Here is a 24,669-nt window from a genome sequence, read left to right on the forward strand (position 1 = left end):
CTGTATGAATTTCTTTGAATTTTGAAGACGAACACAAAGGAAGATATTATAAGATATTATTTTAATTTTTGGGTGAACTATTCCTTTAATACACAATAAACATGAAAAATGTTATTTACATTAACTAATATTAACTCATTCCCCGCCAGCCATTTTTTGAAAAGTTGCCTGCCAGCATTTTTAGTGATTTTCACAAAAGTTTCCCAAAATGGCTTCCAGAAATATTTTCTTCTAAAATTAGTTTATTTTCTTTCAAACAAATAATAAACAAACAAAAAAAACAGGAAAAAAAACATTTATTCTTTCTATATTTTTTTCTCTGCTTATAAACTCCTAAATATGGTTATTTTTCTTTAAAAAAAAAAGTTTTTATAGCAAAAACCTGAAATAATTGCATTTTTTTGAAGGGATTTTGTTAGAGATGAGATTCAGAATGATCATCAAAACATACACAGAGTTTAAAATTAGTAAATAACATTTTGGCTTCAGTATTTTCATAAATTGGGTAAGTATGCCATCTAGCGGATCTAGTGGTATTGCAGATTAACATAAAAAAATCATCAGGAACACTTATTTTATGCAAATATTTTCTCTTAATTGACAAGATACCTCGTCAATGGCGGGGAAAGAGTTAACTAAGATCAAGAAATGCTGAAAAACTGTATTGCTCGTTGTCAGTTAATGTTAACAAATACTGTACAACCTTATTGTAAAGTGATACCAATTGTCCTAAAGCAATGTCAAACTTTCATCTGTCACAGTCCTGCCTGTTTCTCCACGTTTTCCATTTGCCACAATCCTCTTCACTTCTTTACCTCAACTATATTTGTTTTTATCCTCACCTGACAATCATCACCATCATCACGCCTTTGTGTTAAATACCCAGTTGTTCCCTTTGCGCTTTCTCGTCTTTGCTATGTTAAATCGTCTGTGTAATGTTGTAGTTTAGTCGGTCCATGTGTAATAGTCTTTTGTATACACCAAGAAATGTATTTCATTAAAAGTTATATGTTTGTTTATTCCCGTCGTCCTCACCTTCACCAGTCATGACACTATCAGACACTACTGAGACACCATAAAAAACTTTATTATTCATACAAAGTTATTATGGTATTTGTTGCATGTGCAAGATAAATTGTGTTTAACCCAAAAACTGTGTCATCGTCAAACAGGCCTGGAAAATGAATTTACAGTAGAGTAAATAAACCCACATGCGGAGATGCGTACGCCTTTGTCTTCTTTTTCAAAACTCTACCACGCACATTCAAACTGTGACATTAAAATCTATAAACACAAACATGAAAAAGATGAGAAAATAAACACGGAAGCCCCGATTTTGACCCCCAAAATATGCCAGGCTTCTTCATAATCAACACATGAATAGTAAATTAAGCATTCAAGGCCGGAAGACTAAAAAGCATGAACAGAATTTCAGCAAGCATTAATATTTCATCTTCATGACTTTTGAAGAAGGCGCTCGGATTCCCCTCTCTTCCCATTCAAGATATAAATGGCAGAGAGTAATAGATGACAGCGCACAAGTAATGATTCAAATGCCACCGCTATGTCTCCACTTCACATCCTCATTCCCTCGGGAGAAATAAATGAGCAGTAAATATCAGAAGGAAATTAACACAATCTGTATCCTGTGATGTATAATCCTGGTATAACCAAAGACACCGTGAATCTCCTTCTCATTTACTTCTTGTTGAATGTGCTCACTGAATCGCGACGGATGTTGGCAACAACCGCGTGTTTTTTGACCTTCTCTGCGTCTTGGTAATGAAGGCAAGCTGCTGGGTTATTAATTGCTTGATTTGTAAACTAGAATCCATCCATGAAGGTGGCAAAGAGCTTCTACCATAAAGGAGGCGACTCGCTCGCTTGACAAGAGGGCGGTCGATATACAAATTAAACTACAATACTCAAACATATACATACAAACTCACCTAAAGGATTATTAGGAACACCATACATGATGGAGATTTATGGGATGCACATCCAGGGCACAAAGCTCCCGTTACACCAAATCCAAAAGATGGTCTATTGGGTTGAGATCTGGTGACTGTTGGGGCCATTTTAATACAGTGAACTTATTGTCATGTTCAAGAAACCAATTTGAAATGATTCGAGCTTTGTGACATGGTGCATTATCCTGCTGGAAGTAGCCATCAGAGGATGGGTACATGGTGGTCATAAAGGGATGGACATGGTCAGAAACAATGCTCAGGTAGGCCGTGGCATTTAAACGATGCCCAATTGGCACTAAGGGGCCTAAAGTGTAGGGGTGGAACGGTACATGTATTAGTTTCAAAACGAATCGGTACGGGGGTCACGGTTCGGTGCATGAATTTAAACGGAGAATACACAGTATGAAAGTAAAAAAAAACTTGCGTGCAAAATAATTAATGTAATGCGGAACTACTGTTAGATACGCGGGTTCTTTATGGACAGCTAATCTGTTGCCCCGCTTTAGCTCTGATTGGCGCCGATGCAGCCGAGCTCCGCCTATGTATGCGCTCTATCAGAGCCCGTCTACATTCTCTAGCACTCTGAATTTTTTTGTCACGTCGACGCCGGTCCAGTCAGTTAGTGAGCAGCGATAGCGAGTATGGCAAGTGGTGTTCCACAAGAGACACTCTGCCAGCCTCTTTAAGATCGCAAGTTTGGCAAAACTTCAGTTTTCCAGTCAGTTACAATAGTACAGGCGAGAGAGTGGTGGAAAAGACGAGAACTTTGCGTCTGCGACTCGGCGTTGTTCAGCAGTTGTTAGGTATGTGAGTGGAAATACATCTAATCAGGGCTCTCAAGTCTCACGCATTCACCTTGACGCACGCATTTCAGTCAGTTCAAACGCCACACTTTGTATTTCCCACGCTGAGAAGTAGGAGATAAATTGTCCTGCTATATACAACAGGCATATGCAGGCGCAGTTCTGTCGAGTTCAGCTGCTTTCAGTTTTTTAAGCGTGCTCAACTTTACGCAGCGCCATCAGCGTCAGAGTACCGCGAGAAATCTTGCGGAGGAGGCTGATTTCAAATCGCTCTCGCGTTACTCTGACGTCATCCACTTGTCGTTTCTTGCAGCGCCTCGGGAAGTCGTACACCCCTATTAATTCATCCTACAAGCCTATTTTTTGTTCTTTAGTACATTAATATGAAATAAGGCCAAAATGTCATTTTAAAATGTATTTAGGTAACACTTGTAATACATTTGAACCCATATTTGTATAAAAAAGATGAGTACAAGATTACTTAAAGTGGTATACATTTTTGAAATACGAGATAGTATGTTAAATGCATTTCAGTTGATATTCATGACATCTCAAAATAACACTGATAAGGACACTTATGTTTTTAAGATTAGCTTAAGTACTAAAAAAAAATGCCGCCTTCATTTTTGTTTTGCTTTTCCCTCCATTGTACCGAAAGTGAATCGAACCGTGACTTCTGTGTACCGTTCCACCCCTAGTCAATATTATTATCTCATTTTTTTAAAGCCTTTTTTTAAGATGTAAAATAAAATACGCTGCATTCAATCTATACTTTTATCATTATGTGTGTTTCCTGTGTTCAAGATTTCTTTAAGCAAATATTTCTCAATTGGACAAAACAACAGCATATGGAGTTGGACTGACATGTTGATCAAATAAAGAGTTCAGATTCACTGTCCATTCTGAATCAAGGTAAAAGGCTCAAAAATTCGGTCAATGTTCTAATATATTGGGTAAACCTCTTTTAACCGGGTAAAAAACTCTTGGCACTCAAATTGAAATTGAAATCCGATGTACGCGTGCCACTGTACATACAAATCGTGTTTTGTACATACAAATGGTGTCCCAAGAGTACTTATGTGAAGTTTCAGCTCAAAATACCATATAGATAATTTATTATAGCATGTTAAAATTGACACTTTGTAGGTCTGACAAGGGGAGCCAAATTTCAATTATCTATTTTTCACATGCTTGCAGAGAACGGTTTACCAAAACTAAGTTACTGGGTTGATCTTTATCACATTTTCTAGGTTGATAGAAGCACTGGGGACCAATTATAGCACTTAAACATGGAAAAAGTCTGATTTTCATGATGTGTCCTCTTTGAAATGATCTTTTTTTGGGGTCTTTTAGGTCTTTATTTAGACATTATAGTGAAGCATAGACAGGAAAAGTGTTGACGTGATCACATTGGTGCTATATATTGGCACACTAACCACACGGCTATCATTATCCAAATTTTGACAGGGGTGTTTTTTGCAATTGTTGCATTCAAGCCCTTTAAAGGGACACAAGGCAGCATTTTTATGTTAATAAATCATCTTCGTAAGTTGGTATATGGTTAAATGACTCATTACATGACGAGTGAAGACTCTCTCGCCCACCCCTACCGTCTGTAGGAAGAATACCCCACTTGCAAGTTCGCTGTATCCGACCCGGTGTCCTTCAGTCTCGTAAAGTCTCAGATATAGAAAGCATTTACTCCCAGACACTAGGGGGAGCTAGTAGAGAAATAATACTCAGACTTGCCTTGTGTCCCTTTAAATTATATAATGGCAACCATTTACATTTTTGAGTGTGTTGGACATTGGGTGAATTTCAAGAATTTCAGTGCTTTTCTTAAGAGATCGACATGGAATTTCTGTTATTCTCTTTAACATCTCCTTCACAATCCCGTTATTGGTTATAGACACTCACCTAAAGTATTATTAGGAACACCTGTTCAATTTCTCATTAGTACAATTATCTAATCAACCAATCACATGGCAGTTGCTTCAATGTATTTAGGGGTGTGGTCCTGGTCAAGACAATCTCCTGAACTCCAAACTGAATGTCAGAATGGGAATGAAAGGTGATTTAAGCAATTTTGAGCGTGGCATGATTGTTGGTGCCAGATGGGCCGGTCTGAGTATTTCACAATCTGCTCAGTTACTGGGATTTCCACGCACAACCATTTCTAGGGTTTACAAAGAATGGTGTGAAAAGGGAAAAACATCCAGTATGCGGCAGTCCTGTGTGCGAAAATGCCTTGTTGATGCTAGAGGTCAGAGGAGAATGGGCCGACTGATTCAAGCTGATAGAAGAGCAACTTTGACTGAAATAACCACTCGTTACAACCGAGGTATGCAGCAAAGCATTTGTGAAGCCACAACACGCACAACCTTGAGGCGGATGGGCTACAACAGCAGAAGAGCCCACCGGGTACCACTCATCTCCACTACAAATAGGAAAAAGAGGCTACAATTTGCACAAGCTTACCAAAATTGGACAGTTGAAGATTGGAAAAATTTTGCCTGGTCTAATGAGTCTCGATATCTTTTGAGACATTCAGATGGTAGAGTCAGAACTTGGCGTAAACAGAATGAGAACATGAATCCATCATGCCTTGTTACCACTGTGCAGGCTGGTGGTGGTGGTGTAATGGTGTGGGGAATGTTTTCTTGGCACACTTTAGTAGGGGTGCTTATTGACCAAATACAATATTTTACGTTCATCGAATACTTTCGCTTAAAGGAACAGTATGTAGGATTGTGGCCAAAACTGGTACTGCAATCACACAACTGGTGGCCAATACACGACAACATAAACATCAGTTGAGGGCTGCAACTCCACTTTTTACATGACAATATCCTGGCCAGACAATTGTTGTGAGTGATACAAGTATTTGAAATGAAAATGACTTCTTAATGTCTATAGTGACATATCAGGGCCATTTTATGATTAATTGATATAAATTTCTTACATACTGTTCATTTGAAATCCCCTTAATCCTGGCCTCGTGCCATTCTGAAAAAAACAGTTTGTTGGCAGAAACTGGTACATGCCATGCCAATTTTTCAGCAAGGTCCTCTAAGTGCACAGAACACGATTTGTATGTACAGTGGCACGCGTACATCGGATTTCAATTTCAATTTGAGTGCCAAGAGTTTTTTACCCCGTTAAAGGAGGTTTACCCAATATATTCAGATAATGACTGAATTTTTTAGCCTTTTACCTTGATTCAGAATGGACAGTGAATCTGAACTCTTTATTTGTTCAACATGTCAGTCCAACTCCATATGCTGTTGTTTTGTCCAATTGAGAAATATTTGCTTAAAGAAATCTTGAACACAGGAAACACACATAATGATAAAAGTATAGATTGAATGCAGCGTATGTTACTTTAGATAAAAGCGTCTGCCAAATGTAAATGTAAAAAGTAGAGTATTTCTTATGCCAAAATTTACATTCAGTTGCTTTGTGCGATGAACATGCCAAAATGCAAGGTTTCCCGCAGCACTTTTCAGTTCGGGCGGCCCACCTAAGCTGGGAAACCCTACCACCTTAACTAGGTCGTCAAAAAAAGAATTTCGCTGCACAAAAGGCCGTCAAGTGCATCTCGGAGAATAGCGGGCATGCATACCACATGGCCGAAATGAGAGAAAGACATGGTCCATCACTGTCTGGAGGATAACTAGTCGGGTGATTCTCACGAAACCATTGAAACACCACGGCACTAATGATTTTAGCTTTACAATGTGTTATATAGTAACATTAAAAAGCATCAGAATTAACACAATACTGTGTTCTACCTTGCACAATGTGTGATTTCAACATAAGAATTTATAATTGTAAATTTTATCTCATTTTCTGCTGAAATTCTCATTACCCCAATGTGTCCGGGTGTGTTTGAACATGCGTTATGTTGTAATTTAATCAAATTAACACAAAAATATTAAGAAAAAAAATAAATGGATGTTTTGCTAGACTACTTTAGATGACAGAAAAAATATTTACTGAATATTCATGTATAATAATAATGAAGAAAAATTAGGAAAATGATGTGTCCATGCCTGATGTTCTCATCCTCCACAACACTTTTTGAGAACAGTTTAAGCACACATACAGAATTTTAATAAAGTTTGATTTTGAATGACCAAGCACATGGACCAGTTACTTCAAGATGGCTACCAGGTAAGATCATTTTTTTACAGTTATTTTGAAATATTGTCTTGTCAGAATGCTTACACGACATTTTGATTATCATTACCGCAACAGATGCTTATTAAATGTGAATTTAATTAATAGAAGCATAATACTTTGATTTTAAATGCATGTGCAGAATCTCCAAATTATGTTCTTTCAGGTTTGTCATGTCATTTTGAAAATATGTCAGTGTTGATGTTTTCTGACTGTTGCGGTAATGAGATTTTTTAGGACTAATTTTGTAAATGATGTTACAAAAAGTGTTAAATGCTAAGTAAAAGTTTTTAAATTAATGTTCCCATTTACTCCAGACTTTGTTTTTCAATGTCTGGTGGGAAAAAAAGTAAATTTAAGCAATTTTTACATTTTCATGCTTGACATTTTTAAAACCAAGTTTTCGTGAGAATCACCCAGTCAGTTGATAAAACATTTAATTCATTAATAATCTAGTATGTGTTCATTTTCTGTCATAGTTTCTTTAAAATTTAGTTTTATTTGAGTGTTTTAAATAAAAATATTTTAATCATGAAGTGTACGCCCCGCCCCTTTGATTGCCATGCCCCCGGCCCCGCCCACCCGCACAACCCTACCACCTTAACTAACAAATTGTCTACGGGAAACCCTGAAATCTAAACCATTTATTGAACCTTCCGCTCTACTCTGAACCTTTCAAATCAATTACAGCACAAAGTTTGCATGTCAATAAAACGACTTATCTTATTCTGCATTCCCCTTGAAAAACAATCCACAGATTCGGAACAACAAAAAGAAGAGTAAATAATAAATGAAATCTTGCTTCGACTTTGCAAAGAAATGCATGGGAAAACTCGCAATGAAATCATATCAATATCAGCACTTCTCTGCAACTTTACAGTAACACTTCCATTATTTGCAAAGTCAACTAAAGTTCATTTCCCCCCGCAGAGAAGCTCTTGGCTCAACAGCGATGCTTTGATTCCATCTTTCATTCGTTTTAGATTCGCCCTTCCGGCGGCTCCGTTTTTTTCTCTTTCTGTATCTGTACACTGTCGTGTATACACAATACCCTTGAAATGTGTGAGCGAGAGCTAATGCCTGGGATTCTGGCACTCGCATTGAAATGAATTGGCCTTCTTATCCTCCTGCATCAATCTGCACTTGCATGGTGTGAAAAACGAATGTTTATTCAGCCTCCGCATGAATCGACTGATAATAAGAGCGTAACTATTAGAAAACATTTAAATGATGAAACCAAAATGGTTTTTAAATGCACAGAAACACACTGAAAGAGGCTGAGGGAAATTGGATTTGGCGCTGGCAAATGTAAAAGAGTTCATCCAAAACAGTGACAAAAAACTAGATTAGCATTTTCTGAATTAAACAGCGGTGCTCACAAAACAGCACAGTGCTTATGGGGTAAAAGGATCGGAATAAAAAAGACTGTAAATGAAAATATACAGTGTCTGCATAATTTAGTCTTTCCTCACACGTGTATGTGTTCAAATCTGCGGTTTCATAAACAAACACTGAAGAGAGAGCAAAGTGGAGGTTGGTATATTAATAAAAGCACTTATAGGAGGAAAGCTAAATAGTACAAATCCCTCCCTTAATTTTTGGAGACCACTGATCTAAAGACTGTCTGTCCTTCCTTAGTACTGTATGTTGTATATCAAACCATCCCGTATACTACACATTATACACACTTTCCTGTCTGATAAAGAGCTTCAAGATCATGTTTAACGTAAATATTTACTATACCCACAAGATCCAGAATCTCATCATGTAAAAATATAAGCGATATCTTTCAAAAGCAGGGTTAAATTCGACCGGCGCATTTTTACACGCCGATTCAACAGCTGCCAGTTTTTACTAGTGGATTTCCGAAGCATTTCTGAAACATTCATAATAACATCCCTTCCAGACAAATCCAAAGGTATAAAAAAATGGGATATTGAGTTGATTCTAAAAGAATCTTTTAGATGTTTTGCCCTGCAAGCAGTTATGGGGCATCATGAATAAACATTGCACATGGACGAATTGAATAATTGACTTCCTTACACCTTTAGGTATCTTGCTCTCCTTTAAAAACAAATACTACAGTTCACATATCTGAAACTAAAGCATGACTTTATAAAAAAATGACTTCAAAGTAATCTGCGATGCACAAATCGCTCCGACCAGAACTGTTGGATGATTCAGGTCAACCCATGATTTGCACTATCAAAACAAACTAAACTGCCTACTCAACCAAATGGTTGAGCACATTTTGAGTATTTTAACAATCTAATTGCGTTGTCTAAAGCGCACGGTCTAAACGGGTGTGTCCGATTCCATTTTTGCTAATTTAACGACGGAAAAAATGGTTTGTGCCGAGGGCACGGTCGAAAAGGGTTGTTCCTATTCTCATGTGAGTAATGGGTGTGTTTTGGGCGTAACGTGCAATAAAATGAGAGTCTCAGCTCTCATCCTCTTTAAAAGCCAGTTGTGCTGGCACAATGTCTAATCCCTATTTAGATGACGGACTTACTAAACTGAAAAACTAAGCGGAGTAAGAAGACCCGCAGTTTAAGATTAATGTTTATTATTATTAATAATTGTGTTGTTTTCACTTGTATTGAAATTGTTCTTTTTTTATTAAAACCTTTAATAGCCGTTTTCTTTTAGTCATGAAAGTGAAAATAGCAGGCTTTTAATTGCTGTAAATGTATTAATATCCTAATCTTATAAAATAATTTGCAAATATGCAAGAAATGGTTTGTACTCTAAAAATACAAACAAGAGATAAGGAATTTACAAACGTGTGCACTGTCAAAAAAAAAGGTACAAAGTTGTTCCTTTTTCTGTCGCTGGGTTGGTACCCTAAAAGGTACCTTTTTGTACCTTTACGGGTATAAAACACATTGAAATGTTGTACCTTATGGGATACAATATTATACTCTAAGGACCTATTGTGTACCTTAAGGAACAATTTTGTACCAGTTAAATTTTAGGGGTACAAAACAGTTAACTGTACCTTTAAAGGTACAAATTAGATCCTTAAGGAACAGTAATGTACCCCAAAAGGTACAACGTTGTATTATGTTTATATACCTGTAAAGATACAAAACGGTACCTTGGGGTACCACCCCAGCGACAAAAAAGGTACAGTTTTGTACGTTTTTTTCTGACAGTGTGGAGAGCCGAAGCGTTTAAGCACTCGGACAGCACCATGTTTTTTTAAAGCATTACTTTAAAAAGGTTCTCATCTCATTATATCCACAAGTACAGAGTTTTTGTGCTGCTCCGCATCCATGTGTGTGATAAGCAAACGCACGTTGTCGTCCTGTTTATAGGCGCATATTACTAACACGCTCATTAAATAACAAAAACAATATTGCGGCATTGACTTTAGACTAGGTTTTTGTTGGTAAATGGCGTAGTCTATTTTAGTTGCCTCAAAATAGCAACGCGCCAACAATGCGCCTGAACACACCACATTTTCAGACCAGAACGCCCATGGGTGCAAAATTGGGCGCAAATGCATTTGCTATTTCAATGTGGCGCTAAACGTAAAAATGATCATTGCACCTGGTTGAAACTAGCAAAAGACACTTTTGCGCTGGGTGTATGATAGAGCCCCCTTTATTTTATTAAGAGGAGTACCTAACTTAACTCAAGCTGATTGAGCCATCTTTACTATTTGGTTAAGCTATGTTATGCCAAAAAAAAACAGTAGATGTCAGAGTGTCAATCAACAGCACTTGTCACAACACATCTTCTTAAATGGACATCTGAGAGAAAGAAACTACTCCTGCCATGTGAACTTTTCTTGTTGAAATTTTGCAAGGAAAGCATATTTTTTGACATATTACACTGTAGAGCCCTAACTTTACAAAATTATGTTACTTGATGCCATGAAAAAACTTTCATGTTTTTAATAATTTTTCAAAAACGTGCTCAACCAAACGGTTGATTTGTCACTTTATGGTAAATGTAGAAAAGCTAAGGTAATGTTTTCAAATCATCCATTTCTGCAGTCAGAATGTACTATTTGCTGAGAAATATACATTTCTGATAATTCACAGTTATGAATATGACACCGCTATTGTTATTTTTTTATTGAATATATTGAGATAATTTCTTAGGTATGTATTTCTTGCCACTTCTGGATATTTAATATAATGAATTCATATAATAAATGTTTGGAAATCACAATTACTAATTAATTAATCAAAAATTACTTCTTAAATAATGTCTTTTATTGTTTGAAGGATTGTTTCTAATGTTGGCTTACTCTACACAGCATTTTCTGGTTTACAAAGAAATGTTCAATTATTTAAAAAGAAAGAAAAAAAATCCTATTTCACTACCACACTTGGCAGTGTGCTTCTTGAATCATAAAAGCCAAAATTCCATTGTATTACTATTTTTTGCCTTTTTTATTTTCGGTTTTGAATGCAGAAATAATATAATGTCTTTATTTTTGTTACTTTTAGTTAATTTTTTATTGTTAAAAAAACAAGAAAACATTTCTTTTGTTGTGTTAAAACCTGAAATATTTTTATATTTTTTACTTCAATAAATAAAGAAGATTTAATATACAAAATATTTTATTTTAATTATGAATGTATTCTAGTATATATTTTCTGATTTCCATAAATCCTTTAAGTGACATATCAACCATTTGGTAGAGGCTGATATTTAAAAAATGATGGGATGTGTTAAAAAATACACTGTTAACTAGCAACATAAGGAGATAAGAAATGCAAACAAAAAAATTCAAATGCCTTTTTCTTGGTGTGGCAGTTAAAGGGTTAATATGGTGATATAATTAGTAATGCCTTAATTTTGAATACAGTGCTTTGAATTATTGAAAGGTCAATGTAACACATCCTCTCATTGTTACCACAGTGTGGAAGCTCGCAAGGTTCAGGAAAAAAGCCAAAAATGTCTGTAAAGATTCGTACTACAGCAGAATTTGGTCCAGATTCACTGGAAGAGATTCTCGCTGACAGACTTATACAAGCTTCAATATTTTTGTTAGTTTTAACAAGTTCTGCCAATAAGTTTTGGCTTCCCTACAGCTTTACACCCACATTATCTCTGCATCTGCGCTTTTGATTGACAGCCGTGGAAATGATTCATTACCATATTCACATACAGTACCAGAAGACTGCACATGGTACTGTGACAAAAAACTTCTGTTTGTCTGTGATATGTTTGACTAATTACTGTGGATTCTGACGCTCTAAACAGATTATAATAAACTTTCTCAAGTACTCCTGGGTAATATGAAAAAAACAGCACTGTCAACACCTCCAGATTCATTGTTACACGTGGGGGGATAAATAAATAAACACGAGCGCTTCAAACTGAATTAATTAGAAGGGGAGGCGAGTAAATAAACGGCCACACCTCTAGTTCAATTAAGAGTCGTTTGTTCATTTTGAAGTGAATCGTTTGTCATGACGGACAGCTCAGGGACAAACGCTTCTTAAAGGCACAGTAGCCTAATTATTCATCCTTCACCAGGTTTAGGAAGAGTGTCTCGGAGTGTCACGCATAGACAAATAATGTGCTGACACAAGGATTTCCTACATCTTATTACAAAGCAATCTGTCTTTCGTAAAACGCACACTTCTCCCTCACACACACCAACTCATACGTCATGGATAAACTAATGCCACACATTCACATCACAATCCAGATAATTCACACCAAGTAATACAACACATTCCCAAAATGTGTCATTCAAAGACATTATTAATAACCACATAGGTTGCAACCATGTCAAAGCTAAACGAATATCTCTCTCCCTCTCTCTCTCCCCCTCATATTAAACACTGTCTTACATTTTTCTGTTTTTCTAGCTTTTATATTTTATCTGTGTAATAGCTATAAGCTGGACCGTGGGCAGATCAGCCGTGTTTTGATGGAAGATGACAGAGAAAAAGGTGTAACCCTCGGGATTCAACTTAACTTTGAAGTTTCTGTCAGGCAATATTAAGTATTAAGTATAAAAACAACAACCTCTTGGTAAAATGTATCCACCCACCCTTTTAGCTTTTAGTTAGCTTATAGTTAGTTACTCTCAAACTGAGAAAGAATATCATTATACAGAAATACAAAGTATGCCAAGCTGTACAAAGACAATAACAAACGCCAATGTTTCCAACTTGTATTTAGTATAAATTCATTCTAATTAAAGGAATAGTTCAACCAAAAATGAAAAATCTGTCATTATTACTCACCCACATGTTGTTTTAAACCTGTATGAGGTTCTTTATTTAGTTGAACACATATATTTTAAGAAATGATGGTAAACACACAGCTGATGGTACCCATTGACTTCCATAGTGGTTAAACTAATTTATGGAAGTTAATGGGTACCGTCAACTGTGTGCTTACTTAACATCATTGATCAAAATATCTTTTTGGGTCTAACAGAAGAAAAAAACTCATACAGGTTTAAAACAACATGATGGTGAATAAATGATGACAGAATTTTTCTTTTTGGGGGAACTATCCCTTTAAAGGATTACTCCACTTTTATAAATAAAATCCAGATAATGGATATATATATATATTTTTTTTTTTGACTCAACAAAGAAAGACATAAACATCTTGGATGACATTATCTGGATATATATATAATATATATATATATATATATATATATATATATATATATATATATATATATATATATATATATATATATATATATATATATATATATATATATATTTTTTAAAGAAAACTTTTTCTCCATATAGTGGACTTTACTGGACCTCAATGGTTTGCAGTTTCAATGCAGCTTCAAAGGGCTCTAAACAATCCCAACCGAGGCATAAGGGTCTTACTGTATCTAGAGAAACCATTATCATTTCCAATCAAAACAATTTAAAATATGTACAATTTATAATATCTATTAAAGGAATATTCAATTTTCTTAAAAGAAAAATCCAGATAATTTACTCACCACCATGTCATCCAAAATGTTGATGTCTTTCTTTGTTCAGTTTTTGAGGAAAACATTGCAGGATTTTTCTCATTTTAATGGACTTTAATAGAGCCCAACATTTAATACTTAACTTAACACTTAACAGTTTTTTTCAACGGAGTTTCAAAGGTCTATAAACGATCCCAAACGAGGCATAAGGGTCTTATCTAGCGAAACGATTGTCATTTTTGACAAGAAAAATAACAAATATGTACTTTTAAACCACAACTTCTCATCTAGATCCGGTCATGATACGCCAGCGCGACCCCACGCAATACGTCACGACACCAAGAGGCCACAGAGGACGAACGCGAAACTCCACCCCAGTGTTTACAAGTGTTGAGAAAGAGGACCGTTCCGACGTTGTTGTATGTCAACTGATACTAATTAATGTCTTTGTGGTCCGCAAATGTGCGTTTTATATATGTAACACGTGACCTCCCTACGTCACTACGCATTTACGACCTAGACAAAAAGTTGTGGTTTAAAAGAGCATATTTTTTATTTTTCTTGTCAAAAATGACAATCATTTTGCTAGATAAGACCCTAATGCCTCGTCTGGGATCGTTTATAGACCTTTTGAAACTCCGCAGAAAAAAACTGAAAAGTGTCGAGCCAAGTATTAAATGTTGGGCTCTATTAAAGTCCATTAAAATGAGAAAAATCCTGCAATGTTTTCCCCAAAAAACACAACTTCTTCTCGACTGAACAAAGAAAGACATCAACACCCTGGATGACATGGTGGTGAGCAAACCATCTGGACTTTTCTTTCAAGAAAATGGAATATTCCTTTAACACTTTATTGTGATGATCCCTCAACAGACATTCAACTATCTATACAGTGATTACCTTTGTAGGTGCATGTCAACTTATTCCACTAACCCTAACCTCTCCCCTTACTCTAATCAGTCTACTAATACTCTAATGACAGTTAGCTGACATAGTTCCACATTAATGAAAGTTAGTTGACATGTTGTTGCAAAGTTATTTATAATTAGTAGAAACTAAAAGTGGACTATCAAAATAAAGTGTAACCAAATAAAGAATGAGTAAATGATCCTGAAACATTTCAGTGGGACAATTCAATTAACTTTTTCAACTTTTTCAGTTGCTAAACTGTAGTTTAACTAATTCAAAAGCATCAAACAAAAACTGTGATATGAGATGAGAGTAGCTGTATTGTGAGGTGCCAGGATTCTGGATTCTCCCCTGAAGAGGCCTTCAAAAGCGTAACGTAAACCTTTCAATCTTGTCTACAAGCAGACCCTGAAACCCAGAGAAACCTTCAAGATACAAAATGCAGTCACTCTACTACTGCAAAAATGATTCATACCATAGTAAACATCACATTTGACATATTAATGAGGAATTTTCAGCATACAAAGTAAAAAATATATTCAAACTGGGATCGTTTTTGTTTTGCTGTGGGATTTCACAAAGAAAAACGAAGGTTGCGTCAATCAGAGCTTTATCATCGCGTGGGCAGCAGCATTTGTGTAGTAAGTAGCTGGTAAAGTGTCTTCATGCATAAAATCTTAGTGAAACGCGGGCTAATCTGATTAAACAGCACGGAAGGCAAACAGCAGTCTGAGGTTTTTTCTTTGCTTCAACTAATTCAGCAGAATGGCATTCATCTCGGCTCAAATAGCAAGCTGACGCCTTTTATTTCTCGCTCACAACAGACTTGACAGAACCACAGGCTCGAGCTTAATTCGGCCCATTGCTCAGAGTTGCTCATTTGCATAATGAAAGAGAAAATTAGTGAGGAAAAGAAGAGCGAGAACTAAATGAAGCAATCTGGCAGCGAGTAAAATAGAAATGCAAGTGATTTGGTTTCTCGCTCGTGGCTCCTACCTTCACGGCGGGCGCCGCGGTAGACGGAGGCACGGAACGTTTGGTGGCGAGGTCGTTGCTGGCTGTCGTCACGGCGATGGTGATGGGGGTGGGCAGGAGGGAGGGGATAACCGGGAGCGGGAGGAGCCCTGGACGGTTGTTGCCGTTGGCGATGGCCGGGGCCGCTGAGGAGCAGGTGCTGTTGCCCACGCCATTGTGAAGGCCTGATGGTCGTTCACGACGGTCCCAGGGGGCTCGATAGTCCCTCTCGAAACGGTGATGGTGTCGTGACATCACTTCCTCTTAGAGGATACGTGGCGTTTTCTAGAACACAGGGAGAAAACGAAAACAATGAATTATATCTTGTCGTGACACAATGCACCAAACAAATCGCACATCATGGCGTGACGTGCGCCGAACTTCTTTGTATCTGCCAGAGAACCGCAACAAACATGCAGTGTTGCTGCAGGTAAAAATAACACACGTGAGCGGCAGCTTTATTGTAGATAAACACACCGGCATGTAAAGGGAATACGCACATGTGTGTTTTACACACGTTTCACAACAGCTGCCCGCACCACATGAGATTGAAGTGCAAAGAAAATCAGCCCACCTACTTATTTTAATCCACATTCTTCCAAACATATAAAAGAGGAAAAATGAATGTTTATTCACCAGGTCTACGTGGCTTTTCCATATGGTTAAAAAAGCCGTCCAACTATTCCACGATTTCCTAATGACTTTAAGTGTTCGGCTCCAGGACCTCGTGATTTTAATTAATCTAATCACAAGAAAGCCAGTTTTATTGAGTTTATTCAGGAGAGCAGGAACGATCTAAGTGTGTGTGTGTGTTGTAAATCTTATCAGACCGGCTTATGAATATTAATAAGGTGATGCAAAGCACGGCCAGTAATGGTAGTAATTGATTTTCCCAAAATCTTTTAAAGTAAAGGCAAGCCACATTAGGATGACTGCTTAACGCTCGTGTTTTTACTCAATCTATCGAAATTCTTCTCGGTGTTTTCTTTTGCAGCTTAATTCACACGACAGCCAATCAAAACAAACCTCGACTGGGTGACACAAGTAACACTGCGTACAATATAATTATATACATTATCGTGAGCTAATACAGAAGATATTATGAGCAATTTGATTGAACAATGTTTATAGTATTTTTAAATCTTGGTTGATGTTCATCTATAAAAATTAGTGAACTATTGTTTCATAAAATGTGTTTATTTATAAACTGCAGAAAATGATTTTCAAGAAAAAAAATCTTACTATTTTTGTCTTGTTTTCAGTAAAAAGATCTAAAAATTCTTGAATTAAGATGCTTTTTCTTGATGAGCAAAACGACCCAAGATAATACGTCTAGTTTTTAAACCAAAAAATTTCAAGATTTTTTGCTCACCCCATTGGCAGATTTTTTTGCTTGTTTTATGCACAAATATCACTTAAATTTGATATTTTTGGTCTACAAACTACACTTATTTTCTTAAGTCATTTTGTTCATCAAGAAAAAGCATCTTCATTTAAGAATTTTTAGATATTTTTACTGAAAACAAGACAAAAATACTAAGAAATGTTTTACTTGAAAATAATTTTTTGCGGTGTATGAGCAATTCCTGCGTTATGGATTTGCAGTCAAAACTTAAAATATTAATTCTTGGAGAATGCATTTATTACCAATATATTGAATCATCGGTTTATATTTTCCTATACAATAGAGATCAGACATCACAAAAATATCAGTCTATTTACAACAACACTGCAAAAAATGACTTTCTTAGTTAGTATTTTTGTCTTGTTTTCAGTACAAATATCTAAAAATTCTTAAATCAAGATGTATTTTCTTGATGAGCAAAATGACCCAAGAAAATAAGTCTAGTTTTTAGACAAAATTTATTACATTTAAGTGAATTTGTGGATAAAACAAGCAAAAAAATCTGCCAATGGGTAAGCTAATTTTTCTAGAAATTTTCTAGAATTTAGAAAAAAGTTCACAATTTTTTTTGCTCACTCCATTGCCAGATTTTTTTTGCTTGTTTGATCCACAAATTCACTTAAATTTGATATGTTTTGTCTTAAAACTAGACTTATTTTCTTAGGTTATTTTGCTCATCAAGAAAATGCATCTTGAATTGAGAATTTTTTGATGTTTGTGCTTAAAGCAAGACAAAAATACTAAACAAGAAAGTCATTTTTGCAGTGAACATACTTTGTAGGAAATCTGTGAATTAAAAAGCACAAACCAGAAGCAAAAATCCTTAACAAATGAAAAAAAGGACGGCTCTTCAAATAACATTTAATACTTATTTTATTAAAATATTGTATTTATGAGGAAGAAACAGCATTATGGACATGAAAATTCGCACTTACTGAACTATGCAAAATAATAAAAAAGAGAGATTTTGCATAGGTATGGTTAAAATTGTTGGTAAAAACTTTACTTTTCATAATAAGTTTGACATTTTCATGAAATTGACCATATGTAAAAATAAACATTGATCCTAAACATTAATAAATGCTGTAAAAGTATTGTTCATTCTACAAAGAAACTGTAACTTGTACACTTCAATAGCACTTATTGTGTCTTTAAGATAAATTGCTTCTTGTTTCAAAATTTCTGTAAGTCGATCTGAATAAAAACATCTGCGGGACGCTTAAATGTAAACATTGTCAATGCATTTTAACGTATCGTAAAGTGCTATTTCCTAAACGTACAAATTTCTGAATGTGTGAGAGACACTGTGGCTTTCTCTTTAGCTAGCGTAACAACTTTATTGTTATGCGACAGCTTATTTATCTTGCTGTCGTTTCCGACATCCACACGTAATAACTGGAGAGCTCTGGTTGGAAGTAGCGTTATTAGTTTTTCCTCTTTTGTACGCATGGAAACAGATTAAGCTTTTAGTAAAGTAAGCCACTTTTGGCCATTCTGTCGCTTTGCAACAAAATCAGGATTTATTGCGCTCCGGCTATAGCTGTGTTATATTGTAGTCTGCTAAATAACACAAAAATAAGGGTTAACTAGGGCTGTTGTTTGGTATTGTGGCTTTTGACTAAAACAGTATGTGTACCCAGTATGTACTAAGGAAAAGTACAGATGTTACTTAATATAAACTCAGTAAAAGGTCTGGATTCCACTTAATGATTCAGAATCTTTGAGGACTCCATAAATGATTCTTTACAAAATTAGCCATCAGAGATAAAAATAGTTTCAGAGTATAGTTTAGAGACAAGAAATTATTTGCGATTTATACAGTTCTTACCAAAAAAGGTCTTTGAACCATTTGCTTGCATGTGCGTTACGTCTGTATAAAAAACTCGAACAAAACAGACAGACACGCTGCTTATTAAGACAACAACAAAATTTGTACTTTTCTTTTGTTTTCCCAGCAGAGAAATACTGTTAATTATTAATGCATATATCTGCTAATAAAGAGTAATTGGTGAACTTTTAGTACTGTAGTTCACTACTAAATCCTTAAAGCTAACAGACTTTTTGGCTTTATTGAGTTATCAATATTTAATTTCAAGCCCTATAAGAGCACAAGACAAAATTGAGACCATCATTCCAGATATGAAGCACATCCCAGTGTTGCAGATAAAGGATAAGTATTAGATTAAACGCTATTCCCGTGTCATACAGCACAGCAACTCGCTGTTGCCAACGGTTGACTGTATTTCAAAAGCAAATGAGATTTTAAATCTATCCCTCCAAATTACACTCCACTAGTCACACACATGCTGTATAAGCCAGTACACTATCTGTGAACCATAGCACTGCAATAATTGCATCTCACCTTAACAGAGCTGCATTAATTATTCATAGAATATATCAGTTTGGCACGGTTATATAAATGCTGTTATGCTGTGGATTCACACTGGCCACATGTGGTTCTTATCCGCCCATATTGCTGGATGTACTTGTAATGCACCGAACAAAAAAAAAAATGCAGAAAACTAATTTATTCTCTGGCGCATGTGAGAGAGCTCCTCCCACAAGTAATAACATCAAATACTGTAAACATCACAACCCACCCAATCCACTTAAATGCACATATATATGCCAGATCTGTGTAAACACATAACGCATTAAAAGCTTAGATGCAGGCTATATAGACCCAGCCATATAGGCAAACGTAATCATAAGATAATTGCTTGTGAGCGGACCCAGTACACGGCCTGTGGGGGTGCCTCTAAGTTAGGGGCTTAATCCTATGCATGAGATGCTGATCAAGACAAAGGAAATCCAGAACGATTGTACAGTATAATCGCACTGCTTCAATGAAAAATACGAGAGAATTTAAGTGTCTGAAAGAGAGAGAAAGAGAAGCATAAGAAGCAGCTAATACCGAATTGAGTGACATTTCAATTGTGATACTGTAATGCTTTTAATGGGGTGATGGAGGCAGAACACGACAGGCGAGTGCGTTTTATTTTTTTTGGACAGAGGTGAGTGCAGGTTACTGACAGAAGAGCTTCATGATTAGAACCGACATTCAGCAACACATGTGAACAGTGGTAGCAGAGGCGTGAAGAGAAAGAGAGATACAGAGAGAGAGAGAGAGAAAGAGATATATAGAGAGGAACCAAATAATGTAAAAAAATAAGTAAATAAGCAATGGGACTAATTAACCAAAATAAAACTCTTTTCCTGCAGTCGGCGAAAGAAACACACATACACACACACACATACATGCAAGATCTGCCAGAAAAAACAGAGAAAGAATGGAACAGATGCAGAGAGAGACAGTGAGAGAGTAAGACATGTAATGAGACATGTAACGAGTAGAGAGGAAGACAAAGAGCGAGAGAGAGAGAGAGAGAAAAACAGTGAGAGAAACATTGAGGAGAAGTTGAGACAAAGCAAGACAGTCATAGTGTGAGACAGGTAACGAGTCAGACAACAGGATGGATAGAGAGGGAGACCAAGAGATCAAGAGTGCAAGACAGAGAGTAAAAAAAGCAAGACTGGCAGATGGACTGAAGCACTTGACATGTCTGCCATCCATCATTTTCCCCATCTCTCCCTCAGATGCTGGGGGAATCTGAAAAGCAAAGCACACAGCGCTCGTTTTTTCTTTTCAGGAAAAGAAAACCTTGAAACCGCTTCCTTCAAAGAACTCTTGACATGATATGAGTCGATGACATCCTTAAACATCCTTCCACTGTCGAGGCCTGTGCACCGCGCTCCCGCCAGCACATATCCAAACAGTAGATATATACATTTACGAACCCACGGCAAGATTTCCAGCTACACCGGGGCAACGGGGATACTCCGAATGAATTTTAAATAATCCCAATGTCTGTCGGAACAAAAATAGCCACGGGCGGCCGATAAAGACTGCCTTTAATTCTCTGTGTCAAGCTGAGGTAAGCTGTACTCTTTGGAGAAAAGGACAGACAGACAGCTAGAGAATAGATCCACCAATAAACTAGGTGTAGCCCTCCTGATCATTTACACCGTTATTCACTCGACAGGTCTATTTTTAGGAGAACTTCTAAGGCCACTGTGCTGGAGCAACTTAATTGAAGCGTGAGAGGAAAAATAAAGTATGCAGTACGATACAAAAAGAGACAGAGAAGGCCACAGCCTTCATGGACCCAGACATCACCTTTATGTATAAAACCACCTGTCAATCAAACAGACATTTGTAGACACTTGGAAGGTTCATCAAATACTTTGTCCCCTTTGGATTGATTCATACGCACACTCACGAGTCACGACCCGACCGGGGTCATTTTAATCAAAATAACATTGGGCGCTTTTAAAAGGCCCATTACTATAAGTTAGTAGTGCAATGAACTTGATTGACTTCCTTATTGAATTGAGTAATAAAGAAACTCATCTCACCTCTAAATGATATCAGTGCACTTAAAGACCCTTTATATATATATTTGATCTAAAGCGACGTTTACTTACATCGGGACCGCTAAGCATCACACAAGAGGTGCAAAGCATGTTTGCTCACTAATATGTGAGATTTGAGACTTGTGTTGGAGAGGAAGGTTAAAAGAGAATTTGAATTTCAGATGGTTTTAGAAAAATTTATAGGGGTCACATAAGCCTCACAAGTATTAATGTTTTGTTTTGTTATGCATTCAGTGATGCAGAATGCTGTGATATTTCAAAGGACTCGCACTGAAGGACAAGCATCTGCTTTTGGTATGCGCAAAGACAATAGGGGCATTTCGAAATTTTTGCAAATAGCATTCTTCATAAATATTTTTTTTTAATCTGAAATCACCCACAGTGCTACAAATACCATTTTAGATGAAAAACAAAAGGGTGAAAAATTTGTGGCTAACAACTTATCACGCACACAATACAAGAACATGAGGGGGGAGTTCATAAAAATGCGTTTGCTCTTTGTTTCAAAATTTTAAAACCCTGATGTCGCTTGCAGTGTTAAGATTGGTAAATGCAAATCACTCTCCATATATAAAGACCCAGTGACCAGACAGAAGTGCAAAAGATCAGATTGTCTTACACAATAACACACATCAGAAACAACGCAAAAAAGACAAATATGCACTTTAAACAGACATTAACATATAATATCATTTATAAGACTCCACAATAAATATACATGTATGTTAAAAAAATAATAAACATGAATAAAAACTTTGGCAGTATTAAAAAGCAAAGTGCGTCATATAAGACAAAATAACATATATATGTCACAGTGAACTATATGTCGCGTTTATTTAGAAAATTATTTTACAAAATCCAAGCCGAAGAACAGACATTTAATCTGGAAAGGCGAGTTATTCAACTAAACAATAGCAGACAGAACAGCAGGCTGAATAGATGTCTGTACGTTAAATTAATATGATCAGTTATTTAAACGATAAACCATAGCATACAGAACTTACCTAGAAGGTTGAATAGGCTAAATTAACCGAACAAGTCAACTACCGTGAAGTTCGCATACTCGTCATCCCGCATCACTGAATCCATTGAATAACATAAATACAGAAGCAGCATATGGCGGACTCTCGCGGCTGTAGATTTTAATGTTGTCTCTTACCTCATAAATGTCAAAATTAATTCATACTGACTTACAAGGTGCACCTGACTATAAGACGCAGCACCAGCCAAGATATGGAAAAAAAACACAGCTTATAGGCCGAAAAATACGGTAAATAGCACGCAGTGTGATACACAAGTCATGCAATACATACAACAAATTACATTAAATTTTTTGTGCATATGATACGACAGTCCTTCCCGTTCACTTAATACAGTGCATGTTTTTATGTATTGGTTTCAAAAAATTTCTGTTTTTATACATTGTCGCTTGGGTTTGGGGTTAGAACAACTTTTTATTACGTATAATGACATCCTAACCCAAACCCTAATTCAAAGCCCAACTCCAAGTGACAAACACATATATTAAATGACAACCTAAAGCAAATCCCAAATCTAGTCCCAAACCCAAGCAACAATGGTTTAAAAACAGAAAAAAATAGAAACCAATACATAAAAAGACACGGAAAAATGTGCCGTATTACAGTAAGTGAACAGGAAAGACTGGGGTATAAAATGCATGCAAAACAGAAATTTGGCATATGTATTGCACGCCTTTTCACACTATACGTGCTATATGCGCATTTCATGAGAATAGGTTGGTTTTTAAACAATGCTTGCTTTTTGAAGTGTTGGCTCTAAATAAAAAAATATTTACACTTCCAATAAAATTTTTAAAAAAATGGATTTGGTCCTTATCACGATTATATATGTTCAATTGTTCATATTTGTGATAAGTTTCATTTTAGTTAGTAATTTGATGCTACAGAAATGAGGCGTGTCGTTATGATTGGCGTGGTTAAATTGGGGTATCATATGCACGCGAAACTGGAATTTGGCATATGTAATGCATGACTTTTCACACTGCATGCTATATACGCATTTCATGAGAATGGGTTGGTTTTTAAACAATGCTTGCTGTTACAAGAAAGAGAGAGAAAGAGAGATATAGAGAAAACCAGGCTGTGTTCTTTCTTCTAAATAGCTTAATTGTCACATCAAACAAGTCACGTATTTGTTCGGCACTGAGACAAAAGCTGTTTTGAGCAACAACACAAGAGTCATGTTCCCATCCAGCCGCCCAACACATCGAAGCACAAAAAACCTGTTTCAATTAAATGGTGTTTCATCTTAACTACCAATACGTTGTGTTACAGTTGCAATGATAGCAGCAACATATCTTCAAAATGTGCACCTGGTGACAACCCAAATCCTTCAAAATACAGCTCTAAAATGTCTGTGCGCTATAGTGACACACACGAACTCAGATCAGGTACACTGGCCATAACAGTCTGCTTACACAAAAAATGTGTTTTTACTGGCCAAACATTCAAATTAGCAACAATACTACTGTAACTTCACAATTGTGTTAGGAAAGCAATATTGGTAACACTTTACAATAAGGTTCATTAGTTAACACACTGCAAAAAATGATTTTCAAGAAAAAAAATCTTGTTGTTTTCAGTAAAAACATCTACACATTCTTAAATTAAGATGCTTTTTCAAAATGACCCAAGAAAACAAATCTAGATTTTAGACCAAAAATATCAAATTTAAGTGAGTTTATGCATAAAACAAGCAAAAAAATCTGCCAATGGGGTAAGCAAAAAAATCTTGAACATTTTTCTTAAACACTAAATTCAAGAAAAATTCAAGAAGAATTTGCTTACCCCATTGGCAGATTTTTTGCTTGTTTTATGCACAAACTCACATTTGATATTTTGATAAAAACTAGACTTATTTTCTTGTGTCGCTTGCTCATCAAGAGAAAGCATCTTAATTTAAGAATTTTGAGATATATTTACTGAAAACAAGAAAACAAGAGAATTTTTTTCTTGAAAATCATTTTTTTGCAGTGCATTTATTAATCTTTGTTAATTT

The 24,669-nt window shown here is 36.0% G+C and overlaps 1 protein-coding gene across 5 annotated transcripts in view; it reads right to left on the reverse strand.

Annotated features, from left to right (window-relative positions):
• Positions 1–24,669, reverse strand: part of LOC129429261 (kelch-like protein 29) — a 371,472-nt gene that overhangs the window by 237,632 nt on the left and 109,171 nt on the right. For all 5 annotated transcript variants that reach the window (XM_073856371.1, XM_073856370.1, XM_055185821.2 and 2 more), the window contains one exon: positions 15,774–16,076. In XM_073856371.1, the coding sequence (XP_073712472.1) occupies positions 15,774–16,046 (273 nt within the window). In that variant the 5' untranslated portion in view covers positions 16,047–16,076. The remainder of the gene's footprint in view (positions 1–15,773; positions 16,077–24,669) is intronic.

This window comes from Misgurnus anguillicaudatus, chromosome 18, assembly GCF_027580225.2.
Source record: "Misgurnus anguillicaudatus chromosome 18, ASM2758022v2, whole genome shotgun sequence".
Lineage (NCBI taxonomy): Eukaryota > Metazoa > Chordata > Actinopteri > Cypriniformes > Cobitidae > Misgurnus > Misgurnus anguillicaudatus.